Here is a 13,533-nt window from a genome sequence, read left to right as displayed (position 1 = left end):
ATGGAATAAAAAGAGGTAGTTGCAGTTCCCCGCCAAGTCACAAAAATATCTTGGGGCTTCCATTCCTATTCCTATGACGTGGTCGGAATTCACTTGCAGATATTTTTCTATCAAACAAAATATCATCTTATTCTCAGGTTAGTGTCCCCTACGTTGACTCCTTTCGCCCCTCCTTTTCCACTCAAACTACCAAACTGCCACACCCCCACTCCTAGTAATTCCACCCCTCTCTCGGGGGCATTTACGTCACACCACCTCAACGTCTTTAATATTGTCAGACACACATGGGAAGTAGTTGCTTGTGCTCACTCTTCATTTTTGAATCAGACATGGCCATGCCAAAAGAGAAAGAGGATGTTCAGAACAGTGGGAAGAGATTGAAATGTACGAGGAATGAAGAAGAAGAAAAAGAACAATATGAACAAGTTGAAGCTGATGAAGAAGAAGAAGAAGAAGAAGACAGTGAGCTTCCTCTAAAGCTAGGATTGTTCTTCTACCCAACAATACCCACTTCCTTTGTTGTATCTGATGCTCTTGAACCCGATTTTCCCATCATATATGTCAACAAGGTCTTTGAAATCGCCACTGGATATCGTGCTGACGAGGCCCTCGGTCGCAACTGGTAACGATTTCTCTCTCTCTCTCTCTCTCGTTTGCTTCTAATCTGGGGTTTCGCTCTTTTGTGCATTTCACTCTGAATTTTACTTGATTGGGTTGAAACCCTTTTTTGGGTCTGTCAAATTATTCTGTTCCTTCAGATCTATTCTTCAGTTGAGGTTTTGGATGTGTTCCATTGTATCAGAATTCATAATTCTGACGGGTTTTGCAAGCTACATTTTCACTGAATTATGCATTTGATCAGCAAATAAGTAATGTTTTATCCCTCAGTTGGGTATTTTTCGACAATTTTGCGTTTTCTATGGTTAGCTCTTCTATTAAGCTTCCTGTTTCCCATTTCTATGATTTCCCAAGCTGAAGTTTTTTTTTTTTTCACTCTTTTTTTTAATTCAATCCTTTTGGAACCCTCTTTTTTTTTTTTTTTTTTTACTATTTTGACAATATAGTTGCATGGTGAAAGTTGTGATCGGCTGAGTACTTTTAATTTTCCTTGTTAGTGTCATAATATTATTTCTAGTTTAAAATTTTCAGCGAGATTTATGAAGTATCCAATCCAGAACTAAATATAATAAATGTTCAAATATTGTAGAATATAGATTTTCCTCTATGTAACCACAAAAAATAAATAGAATATATATGTATGGCTAAAATCATTAAAACTATTATGTTTTATAGTATTGAAGAGAACAATTTTTTTATCAAATTTGGAGAAATGTGTGTGATTTACGGTTAGTGAGGGATACCTTTTTCAGTTTGATTTTTAAAAAAATGGATACTAAAAATTTTATGATGCAAGTTTTATCATCTGTTTGGGTTTGTTCTTCAACTGCCTCTAAAAGGATTTTGATAGGATATTGATTAAAGATGTGAGTTTCCTAGTGTCAATAATAGGGAAGCTAGCTAGTTAAGATTTTCTTTTCTTTTAAATCCTTCTTCCAATTCCTTTGTTATTCATGTATTACCATAGATTGATTTCCTTTATTTATACTGATTTGGGTCATTTTTAGAAAAAAATTCCCATTAATTGCTTTGAAATTTCTTTTGTTTCAGTCGGTTCTTGCAGTATAGAGATCGTCGAGCTCAGAGGCGGCACCCTTTGGTGGATCCTGTTGTTGTGTCTGAGATTAGAAGATGTCTTGAGGAAGGTGTTGAGTTCCAAGGTGAACTTCTGAATTTCAGAAAGGATGGCACTCCTTTGGTGAACAGAGTGAGACTTACACTAATTCATGATGATGACGGGACTGTGACACACGTAATAGGTATCCAACTCTTTTCCGAGGCAAATATAGATCTGAACCGTGTCTCATATCCAGTCTTCAAAGAGACTTGCAATCAAGATTTTGACAAGAATGGTAAATATACTCCTAAGAGTGGACAATCATTGTACAGTCAGCACCAAGAGATGTGCAGCATTCTTCAGCTTTCTGATGAAGTCTTGGCTCACAACATTTTGTCACGCTTGACACCCAGGGATGTTGCATCCATTGGGTCTGTATGCAGGAGGGTCCGTCAATTAACAAAGAATGAGCATGTCAGGAAGATGGTATGTCAAAATGCATGGGGCAAAGAAGTGACGGGCACATTGGAACTGATGACCAAGAAGATGGGATGGGGTCGCCTGACTCGGGAACTTACCACTCTTGAAGCTGTTTGTTGGAGAAAACTGACAGTTGGAGGTGCAGTGGAGCCTTCACGCTGCAATTTCAGTGCTTGTGCTGCAGGAAACCGACTTGTATTGTTTGGAGGTGAAGGAGTGGATATGCAACCTATGGATGACACTTTTGTTCTAAATCTTGATGCTAAAAATCCAGAATGGCGCAGGGTTAGTGTGAAATCATCCCCACCCGGAAGGTGGGGCCACACGCTCTCGTGTTTAAATGGTTCTTGGTTGGTGGTTTTTGGTGGGTGTGGTAGGCAAGGATTGCTCAATGATGTGTTTGTGCTTGATTTGGATGCTCAACAGCCAACATGGAGGGAGGTTTGTGGTGGAACCCCACCACTTCCTAGATCATGGCACAGCTCTTGCACAATTGAAGGGTCCAAATTGGTTGTCTCCGGCGGGTGCACAGACACCGGGGTACTTCTTAGTGACACGTATTTACTGGACCTCACAACAGATAATCCAATATGGAGAGAAATTCCAACTTCATGGGCTCCTCCTTCTCGGTTGGGCCACTCACTCTCAGTCTATGGGAGGACAAAGATTCTCATGTTTGGTGGACTTGCCAAGAGTGGACACTTGCGGCTACGATCAGGTGAGGCTTATACAATTGACTTAGAAGATGAACAACCACAATGGAGGCAACTAGAATATAGCGCATTCACGGGTTTAGCCAGTCAAAGTGCTGTTGTTCCTCCTCCTAGGCTGGATCATGTTGCTGTCAGCATGCCTTGTGGGAGGATCATTATATTTGGAGGTTCCATTGCTGGTCTTCACTCACCATCTCAGCTCTTTCTGTTGGACCCTTCTGAAGAGAAACCATCCTGGAGGATCCTCAATGTTCCAGGGCAACCACCTAAATTTGCTTGGGGTCATAGCACTTGTGTGGTTGGAGGGACTAGGGTGTTGGTGTTGGGTGGACACACTGGGGAGGAATGGATACTGAATGAGTTGCACGAGTTATGCTTGGCAAGTCGACATGACTCTGACCTGTGAAGTGCATAAAACCAGACAAAGATTTTGGGTGGGTTTCCTTTAGAAGTTTGGTTTTTGTATATGAACGAACTATTATATGATTGTTATATGACATGACGTGTGTATTACCAGTGTTTTTGAATGATATATGGATGTCATCTGGCTCCTCCACCGTCTATTACACTAGGAAACAAACCTCTGTACATCAAATAGTTATTGCCATTTGTATCATCCCTCCTTTTTCTCTTACAATTATTTTGTTATTAATAATTAATTCATTTATTATTATTATTATTATTTTATATCAACTCTGATACTAACAATATAATATTACGAAGAAACAAAGAAGAATCTGAGAGAGAAGCTGCGGGTAGATTCGAAAAGAAATTCAAGGAAATACAATTGTGCGGATTAAAAGTAATTAAATGCTTAAACTTCAGCCTATTTAACCATTGTACAAAAATTATAACTATGATTGGCCATTTATTTATTAGTGTACGACGTCGTATACAGAAGTCAAGTAATATCTTTCTGTTTCTAGTTTCAATATGGCTGTTTTCCGATAATTTTTAGTAATTAAATTGCTTTCGTGTCTTTATAGTTGTACCAATTTCTTTTACACGTTATTAGAAAAAAAATTCTAAAATTTACTCAAGTTTTCAATTAGGTCCTAGTTAATTATAAAATTTTATAATCAAGTCAGTGAAAATATATCAACTGCGCTAAAGGAAGTGCATATGATGAGATATGTTCATCATCTTTCAGAAGGGAGTAAACTGAATTTTTTTACTACAACTGCGAATGGCCATTATAAGCATTTATTAAAACGTTTAATAAAACTATAAAGACTAGTAATATAAGTTATCCATTTTTATCCTATTATCAGCTAGATTATTGACATGCTATGTAAATGGTCACCTCGGTTTTAGTTGACAGGTTGTTAACCTTTGACTTTGACGCCATTCAAGTGACTAATAAAATGGAAAAAGTCCTTCGAAAATAATCAATATGGTCGTAAAAACCAAACATCTGAACCACTCGTAAGTTACATAAAATCACAACATAGAACTCCAATGCTTTTGTACACTGTGGTCTGTGGACCAAAAGAATCATTCGCAAGTGCGAATTCAACTTCTTGCCATAACCGTAGATTTTTCTGTTCGTGTTTGATTAAAAAAAAATAGTAAGAATGATCAAATCTATAACAAATCTTCCTCGAAACATCTGTTGCAAACTCTGGGATTTCATTATTTCCAAGCCACGGAGTCAATATCATCCCTAGCTTGCTTGTATAATTCAAGCCTTTTAGCTATTTGATTTCTCCTATCCATAAGGGCTGGGTCTTCGTCTAACATAGCACCCAATTTCTCCTTCTGCATAATAGCTCCCACAATTAGTAATAATTACCACACATAATGTTGCAATATGCATGTGCTTTCATCAAATTCTAAACCAACAAGCAAAACAAATCCCTAATATTGTGCCTGACTATTTGCTAAAACAATTTCACAAGGGAAGTAGCCAACTTTCTATTGTCTTTTCCATGAAACCTTTGTTCATTTGCATATATGAGCTAGTATATGATCCACCAAATATCCTACAATACACTTATATATAGTACAAATACACAAGCCACGGGGAGCCTAACTGATGACTGCCCCAAACATGATCATTCCCAATCCAAATTCAAAGCCAATATATCTTCTCACGTCCATATCTTTATCAATAATTTCAAAAACTTAATCCAACAGTATTAGTTAGATTCATCGTATGCAGCAAAAGAATTATTTCGTAAGCTTAATGAGATACTTGAACCAAGTTAATAAGTTTTCCATGGACATAAGAGGCATTGTAATTTTAATATAAGTAAATTCACACAACCCCAACGTAATTGTAACTTACCTACACCAATGACAATAACATATTTAAGGAATGAGTGAAGATTGTGTCTAAGATGGGAAAAATCATACCTCCTTCCTCCCAACATGAACATAAAAGTGGTTTAGCAATGATCTCTTAGCCTCTCTAACTTGACAATGAACCACGGCCTTTGGTATAGTATTCTTAAGTGTATCGCAAACCATACCGATATAGGAATTAACATTTGATCCTGTAACAATGAACATAATAAACAGAATAATGAATGAATAACCTTACAGATCTGTAAAAACAGTGTCGAAGCCAATTCCAAATTAAGTGAGATTATCACATTTAAATTTAAACTGTCCTTTAAAAAGAGATGCTGAAGGTTAGAATTTCAATGCATCTCACTATTTTATAGGACCAAAAACTTACACTAGATATGAAGCTATGAGAGAAAAGGGAAGTACACATTTTCCCAAAAGCCTAACTTTTTTTAATATTTTAGTGCAGATGAGCTTATGAAAAAGTTTGCCTATTAAAAAATCACTTTTTTAATTGAAAACAACACATGCTGGCCAAAATTAGAAGAAAAAAAGTTCCAATACATTGATTACAAACATAAAGTAACTTACTTTTAATAAAAGACAAGTTTTATTATATACTTAAATAAAAAAGACTGTTTATAAGCTCATCCAAATCAGTCTTGTAGTCCTAGAATAATGATATACTTATAAACTACAATATTATACTTAATTGTTGCGAAAAAGGCTCATAGAAAATTTTGTACCAATTTTGCGCAGGTGATTGTCAGTATAACTATCCATATTGGGGGGACCATTCCGATTTGGATTTGGTGGTCCATTTGGATTCTTTTCTGGTTCAAAATGAATCTTCCTGAAAAATTCCACTGTTAAATAGCTAGACTCCATATCGACCAACCGTAAAACTGTCTTCCTGCTTTCTTCTCGGAATTTTTCCAGAGCTTCATTTGCAGCAGTTGCTATATCATTTGAAAGTGTGGGAAATCTTTTTAGTTCCTACAAGTCATGAAGTAGAACAATTGTAAGATTTAATTCTCTCTTCCCAAGTGATTTCCTCCATCCAAATTCACCTTAATTCCTTTCAAATTCTAAAGTTAATGTCCGAAGCACTATTCACAATCACAAGCCTGGAACGGCATCTTACATCATTTATTTAGTGCTGAAATATACTACTAATATCCTGCATTATTAGCCATTGAACATTCAGTATTTTTTCACACCTGAAAAGAAACCCTAATAACTACCTTGGATGCATGAATTAGATGTGAAATACGAACAGTCACATCCAACTCGCATGTTTATTTTAAAATCATGATTTGTCTGAAAAGAGTTACATCAACTAAAACATTGCTCACCTCAGTTTCTGAAATTGACTTCCGCACAAGTTCTTTTAAAACAAAGTGGACCTGTAGAGTAGAAGAAAGCATGTAATTTATAAATGGAAAGCACAACATCTCACTGGGAAATTTAATACAAAAAAGAACAAGAACAAACACTTATTACAGAAATGTAAATGAGGAAAACCATTCCTTGAGGAGTAACTTATTTCATTTTAGTAACAAAAAGAAAAGGAAAAACACAGGTTAAACAGCCATCATGTGGTAGACTGAAATATGCCAAGTGCCAACGAGTACGAGAAACAAATTTCAAATTTATAGTTTTTGGTATGGAATACATCAGGATTTCACCATGGGAAATTATCTATGATTAGAAAGAGATTCAGAAAGCAAAAAGAATTCAGCAGTCATGCAATTTCAGTTTTAACAATGGTCAAGGTTTGGGTTGAAATGGGAGAAAAGAAGAGGAAACTAGGTCATTCACAATAGTGTGCTTATATATATTCATATGATCTCATGATTTTCACTAACTTCATTTGGCCTTGAAATAAACTAGGTCAGGATAAACAATAGGATGGAATAAAGGGGTGTTTGCAGCTTGGTTTGGTTTGGTTTTTTATCAAAAAGTCACCTGTACCAAACATAAAAATTACATGCGGTTCAGTTCTGTTTTATTTTAATATAAAATCCGAACCAATTGGTTTGGTTAGGATCGGTTTTTGGTCACTATAAAATTGTTGAACATTCTAGTGAGAATTTGCCAAATAAAGTCAGCACAACACAATACAAACAGTACATGTTCTTGCCAGTAGTTCTAAAACAGCACAATCCAAATTAAAATGATCATTAATTCAAAACATTTTTCTAAAACAGCACAATACAAACTAAAATGATAACAATTAGCAGCATAAAAACATAATAGCCAACATCCACAGTGGGGTTGTGGATTAATGGAATTTGATAACTTAATAAGTTTATTACACCTACAACGCAAACTGAAAAAAAATAAAAAGAATTATTAATTATACATATATAATCTAGGCTTGATGTTGAAATTTAAACACAACTTCCAAACTTTAAACACAGCAAAAAGAAATCAATTCAAACATGTGACATCTAATGTAAATCTGAAAATGTCTATTGAAAATATAATTTAACTCAAAATCTCTATTATAAAGTGTAAACATCTGATTCATAAAAAAAATGGAAAGAAAAAACAGCCACGATAAAGGACCAGGTAAAAGTGCCTGCTGCAACAATAAAGCCTTAGTTCCAATCTTTAGAGCCATCAAGAGAAAAGGGAAAAAAAAATAGAATTAGAAACTATATACATGTCATTTAGGCAAAACTAAATACATTAAACAAGTAAAAGCTTTTGTGCTAAAACCATAAACCCTCTTAAGGAAGCTCCAGCAGGAAAGGTATCTAATCAAACACAAAAATCTCTAATCAAACGAACACAAACAAAAATAAATACATTAACAAATGAACAAAAATCAACTTAAGGGCTAGATCTTAGAGGCATGACGGATTCGCAAGAGAGGTGACAGCGGCACTGCAAATTCACGAGAGGTCCGTTCGGCGTTCAGGGGTAGAGAGTAGAGGCACATGAGACTCGAGAGGTTGAGGATGAGGTCTGAGGGTTACTAATTTAGGTTTTCACTAAAGACTCTTTAGTGGATATGGTTTTGTTTGAAACAATGTGTTGTATATTGGGCAAGCCAGCAGTGCACACACACAGCAACAGCATAATACACTAACACTTGTGGTTCAGTTCAGTTTGGGTCGGTTCCAAAATTCCAAACTGAACTGAACCACTCGGTTTCAGGAAAAATAGATCCAAAAAAATCGGTTTTGATCAGTTATCGGTTTTTTGGATTGGTTTTCGGTTTTGTTTTTGGATTGGTTCGGTTCTGAACACCCCTAAGATGGATCACTTGAAGGGTGATAGAGCTTTATTTTGAAAAAAAAAATACAGCATCAGTGAAGAATATCACATCTAAACAAGTATTTCATATCAATATCTGGTAATTTCATCAGACCAAGGAACAGAATGACAGATTAAAACAAAATGTAATAAAGTCAAGAAGATTACAGCATCCACAGAGGCTTCAGCTGGGCCTTTGAAATAGCCAATTGACCCTTCAATGAGTCTTCTATAACCCTGCTCTGGAGCAATCAGATGGGGCTGATACCCATCAGCTTCAGTGACAACTCTCTGGACATTTTTTAAAGAAAGATGGCGATCAAAAGGGAGCTTTTTTAAAGCAGCCGGTAATTGGTGATCAAAAACTCCATATATCCGGTCCCCACCAGGACGTCTGAAATAGTTGGTTAATCAAATAGATTAACTTTCTAAAAAGGTTAAAACCATAAGGCATAAAAAAAAAGTTGCATAATTATTTGTTATGAAAAGAAAACAAAAGTATACTAGAAGCCAATTCTAGAGCTCAATAAGAGCACTTACCCTTTCACCTAAAAAAAAAAGAGCACTTACCCTCCATCCAGGTGTTCTCTAAACACTTTGTCAAATGCACGACACATCTCTAAAATAGTGTAAAGTTGGGCCTACATAAGCAAAAAAGCACCACTTAAAACACTCAGAAATCAAGTATTTTCAAATCAAAGATTTATTTCAGTATCGGTCTCTGTTCTGACCCCTGAGTCCACAGCAATTGGCCTGCCAATACGGTCCAACTCTGCATTAAGCTCGTCAATTGTCTTATTTATTAAGGCAATGATGCTAGGTATCTTCTGCCTGATAACTTGCTCCAAATGCTGTAGTTATAAAAACCATCAAAGGAACAATCAGAAATCCATTGAAGAATAGTAAGTTAGTAATATATCAAAATGTTACAGAAAATTACTTGAATTAATTAGAAAATAGGAATGAGAATACCTGGGATAGAAGCTTAGCAAGATATTCTGAGCCCATTTTATGCGCCAAATGTCCATATTCAGGACTTGTCTCAAAATATTCCCGCTCCTTCCTACGAGCAGCGATCATGTCTACGTTTCTATTAATATCAGCTTGTGAACGGTTCACAATTCCAACCCATGGATGCTGCAGCCTGTATTGCCTTCCCTCGAGAACCTTCAGGATTCACATAAAAAACTTTCATCATTTTGCAACTCGCACTCAACAATAAACTATATAATCTTAGTTAAATGCATCGAAGTCAATTTAAGTTACTGAACACTGAATCAGAAGATGGTAGTAGTTGTTAAGAAAACATATATCAACTGCATTAGTTCCTTTATCCATAAGATCAAGTTTGGTGTTCTTATTTAAATGCATCAAAGTCAATTTAAGTTACTGAACACTGAAACAGAAGATGGTAGTAGTTGTTAAGAAAACATACATCAACTGCATTAGTTCCTTTATCCATAAGATCAAGTTTGGTAACGACACCAAATGTTCTTTCACCTGAAAAAAATATAAAAAGAAAAAAAACTTCTAAATGAATGCTGGCCAAGAAAGAATGAGAAAAAAGAAAATTGAAAGAAACAGTGTCTACCCTTGGAATTCCTTCCAATATAAATAAACAGCCATACCTGAAGGGTCAACTTCTCTGGCGATTTTTATGGCATCTGAAGTGGCAATATCTTGATTTGCAGGAGAGATAGCTAAGATAATGCAGTTTGGCTTCACAATCAAAGAACTCAGTTAGATCATTCACAAGAAACAAGAAGGTAATCTATATGAACAAGTGTAGACAATGAATTTGGCAGAAGTATATTAGAAAGGTAGTTCAGTTTGCTTAAAAGTTAATTACCTTCTCAACATAAGAACGGACCATATTTTCAATATCTTGAACAATACTCTCCTGTTGTCCCTCTGCAAGAGAAGCCAAATTTTCATTATATGTCAGATTCTGATGAGTCTTCTCAGAATACCAATCAATTTGTAAAACCGTACTGGGAAATATATTGAGGCTTACCTACTGCAACCTTCGTTAACCCAGGAAGATCTATAAGGGTTAAGTTCACAACTGCAAAAAAAGCCACATAAAATCATCATACATCTGACATCTCAAACCAAAATGTCATATAGAAAGAAAGAATTAACTATGTCTTCAATATTCCCATTTGCCAACAAGGAGGGTAAGGATTAAAAGAGAGAGCCAACGTTCTTCAACCAAAAGAAATTAATTATGATTTCCAAAATTTAGTAACCAGCAAGTGCAATGCGGCAAGGAAATCTTCAAACCCAAAAAAATTGTTAAGCCTATCTGAAGTGAACTAGAAACTATACCAGAGCTATCACTGTTTAGTGTTTATAATGATTCTCACAATTATTAGAGTCCACCTAAAATTTTCCCTGAAATCACTGTTTACCACAATTTCCAAAAACGAAAATCTTTTGCAACTAGGGCCCAAAACTTGAGAATGCATAGTATTTGCACAGAAACTAAATCAGCAACTTGGAAGAAATAAAGCAGAAGATTAAGTCCTACAAGTTTTGGAAGAGAAGATTTGTTCAACTACTTCACAAAATGTAGTTATTTTAAATCATAAGCCATCATTAGTCACCACAATCAAATGTTCAATGAAGTGGAAATGATAAGAAAGACACTGAGAACAGTTTTAAAATAATTTACAAGTTCTCAATCAAATCAATGCTTTCAAGATTCTAGTCATGTTATCAACGGCCAATACAAAAACAAACCATTTGGAGAATAAATGCTGAGATGAATTGGAATGTTAGAAATTTGCTTTGTCTTCCCAGTTATACGATCTGTTTCATCTGCTATTTCCTTCCTCACAGCAGCTGCACAGGCATTAAAGGAACGTTAGAGAATCAATTAATTGAGACATTATAATAGTATAATCGTAGGGATATATAAGGTGGGTTGGATGGTTAGGGGAGAAGGTCGCGGGTTGGATCCCCTTTGCTAACAAAACTAACATCTAACAACTAACATTTGCCAATAAAAAAAAATAGTATAATTGAGACATTACTTGTTTGTCCCACACTGAACAATGGACACATACACAAACATAATAAATCCCCAAGCTAAAACAGACCCTTGCAAAATGTACATACTGCATAGAATACGTCCCATCTACAATCATAGCGTCTATTTTCATTTCAAAGCTACAGTACTAGAAAAATTATTTACACTTTTATTAACAAACAAATGAACTGAAAAGATTATTCAAGCTGCTTGTTGTACGTGATGTTATCCACTCATTATTGCCCATCTGGCTAAAACAGAAATAGAAGAATTTTAGTTAGAAACTTCATTTACCAAAGTCGGTGAATCTCCTTCTCGGTATGTGAAGAAACTCAGCATACTCATGTGTCCCTTCTTCCGTCTTGTGAAGTTGCAGCACTAGTGGCCTCCGTGTAACAATACCTTACAGAAAAAAAAAGGCAAAAAACCATTCAGAGGCAAGGAAATAAGTTATAACCAATAACCATCCTCCACGGAAAACAGAAAAATAAAAAAATGGCCGCCTGGGATAAGCTATTTACAGTAAACCAAAAAATCTCTCAAAAATCTTCATACTTTCTTCCGAAAAAAAAGTAACCACTTTTGTCGTTCCGCACTTAGTAACCACTTTATGAACTACTGATAAGAGAGGATAATCTCCTTTCGAGTAGGAGTAACTCCAGGGGTTTAAGGGAGGTTAAGGGGGAGAATTCAGATCTGATAATATTCTTTTTCATATCCTTTCTTCTCGACAAATTCATTACATATATCTCAGCACCCCACATTCTGGCGTAACAAACTCATACGTGGCATACTAGCATAGGCTATTGTATAACAGAAAGATAGAATATACTAACAGACTAGGGATCACATGCATGACAGCATTTTGTTAACTTTTCCTCCCCTTCTATTCCTAAACATAATCTCTCAATTTCACAGGTACTGCCTTGTTACGAATGGGCCTGGTGACAACAGCCCTATTGGTCTCCCACTGATTAGTTTGTGCTTTTGGGCGCTTCTTCAACTCAACATCAAGCAAGTCACTTTGGTCCGTATCAACTACATTGCTGATCTCATGAAATACGTTATAACCGATAACCATCCTCCATGAATAATAATAATAATAATAATAATAATAAAAACATGGCCACCTGGGAGAAGCTATTTACAGTAAACCAAAATCTCCAAAAAAGTCTTCATATTTTCTTACCAAACAACAACAGTAACCACTTTTGGATAATGGTGTTTCATTTCACACTCAGTAACCACTAGCAAGCATGGCATCATTTCTTGTACATCTATATATATTAGGAGTAGCTCCTTATGAACTACATTGATAAATAGATCTCGTAAAATAACAAACGAGAGCAGAACATAGTAAGAAAGAGAGAAAGATTCACCAGATCCACGAGGCAGAAAATCTCTCCCGACAACACTTTCTAGCACCGACGATTTCCCTGAACTCTGATATTCCACAAAATAAATTAAAAGAAACAGATAGAAAGCATTGAAGTTAGAATGGAGAAGGTGTTGGTTCGGTACCTGTCCACCGACGACGGCGACAGAGGGAAGAGCCTCCCAGAGCGACAAGCCCTCGCCACCGTGATCTCCCAAAACGGTGCAGGCTCGTTGGATCTTATTGATGAGACCAATCAAGCTCGTCATCGTCGCCATTTTGGATCAGATCGGATCGGAGGAGAGGTTTAGAGAACGGAAGAAGGAGATCTAACGAGACAGAGGTTTATGGTTTTAGATCAAACGCGCTTCTTCGAGGGATGCCGAATTAATGTGCATCCAAAAAGATGGGAATTTCGAACGAGGAAACCAGCATCAACAGAAAATAAAATAAAGTTAATGGAGACGAACCAAACGGTTCTTTATTTAGTGAGTATGTGATGGGGCAAATGGTCACTTCACAATCACAGGTTCCTATGTAGGTTTTGAACAAAATGAAAAGGAGTTAGTTCTAAAGTCATTTTTTGAATGTTATTGTCACATGACATTGACACTCTCCGAATAAATGAAATAAAAACAAAAATTCTAAAATATTCGCAACCGTGTTTTCTTGTTACCATATTAAAATAACTAAATTACTTATGTTG

The 13,533-nt window shown here is 35.9% G+C and overlaps 2 protein-coding genes across 2 annotated transcripts; one reads left to right on the top strand and one right to left on the bottom strand.

Annotated features, from left to right (window-relative positions):
* Positions 1-284: 284 nt before the first annotated feature.
* LOC114421225 (adagio protein 3-like) lies at positions 285-3,484 on the top strand. The gene is made up of 2 exons (XM_028387067.1): positions 285-622; positions 1,669-3,484. The coding sequence occupies exons 1-2, from the start codon at positions 285-287 to the stop codon at positions 3,272-3,274; spliced, it is 1,944 nt and encodes a 647-aa protein (XP_028242868.1). The 3' UTR covers positions 3,275-3,484.
* A 737-nt stretch (positions 3,485-4,221) lies between these two features.
* On the bottom strand, positions 4,222-13,342 carry LOC114421224 (dynamin-related protein 1C-like). Its single transcript, XM_028387066.1, has 16 exons — positions 12,974-13,342; positions 12,832-12,895; positions 11,747-11,854; positions 11,164-11,265; positions 10,436-10,486; positions 10,271-10,332; positions 10,050-10,140; positions 9,857-9,921; positions 9,394-9,588; positions 9,153-9,272; positions 8,992-9,062; positions 8,590-8,815; positions 6,513-6,563; positions 5,904-6,153; positions 5,224-5,363; positions 4,222-4,626 (listed from the first exon to the last, which is right to left on the bottom strand). The coding sequence occupies exons 1-16, from the start codon at positions 13,103-13,105 to the stop codon at positions 4,501-4,503; spliced, it is 1,854 nt and encodes a 617-aa protein (XP_028242867.1). The 5' UTR covers positions 13,106-13,342; the 3' UTR covers positions 4,222-4,500.
* Between the last annotated feature and the right edge of the window lie 191 nt (positions 13,343-13,533).

This window comes from Glycine soja, chromosome 8, assembly GCF_004193775.1.
Source record: "Glycine soja cultivar W05 chromosome 8, ASM419377v2, whole genome shotgun sequence".
NCBI lineage: Eukaryota > Viridiplantae > Streptophyta > Magnoliopsida > Fabales > Fabaceae > Glycine > Glycine soja.
Note: the sequence above shows the minus strand (reverse complement) of the source record. Positions and strands in the feature narration are given on the sequence as shown.

What these genes read in the sequence shown, in the direction of transcription:
- LOC114421225 (XM_028387067.1), top strand. Translation starts at nt 285, where the DNA reads ATGGGAAGTAGTTGCTTGTGCTCACTCTTCATTTTTGAATCAGACATG. An exon ending in GAGGCCCTCGGTCGCAACTG is followed by an intron (nt 623 to 1,668) that starts GTAACGATTTCT and finishes CTTTTGTTTCAG; the next exon opens with TCGGTTCTTGCAGTATAGAG.
- LOC114421224 (XM_028387066.1), bottom strand. Translation starts at nt 13,105, where the DNA reads ATGGCGACGATGACGAGCTTGATTGGTCTCATCAATAAGATCCAACGA. An exon ending in CAATTGCTGTGGACTCAGGG is followed by an intron (nt 9,063 to 9,152) that starts GTCAGAACAGAG and finishes TTGCTTATGTAG; the next exon opens with GCCCAACTTTACACTATTTT. An exon ending in CTGAAGCCTCTGTGGATGCT is followed by an intron (nt 6,564 to 8,589) that starts GTAATCTTCTTG and finishes TCTACTCTACAG; the next exon opens with GTCCACTTTGTTTTAAAAGA.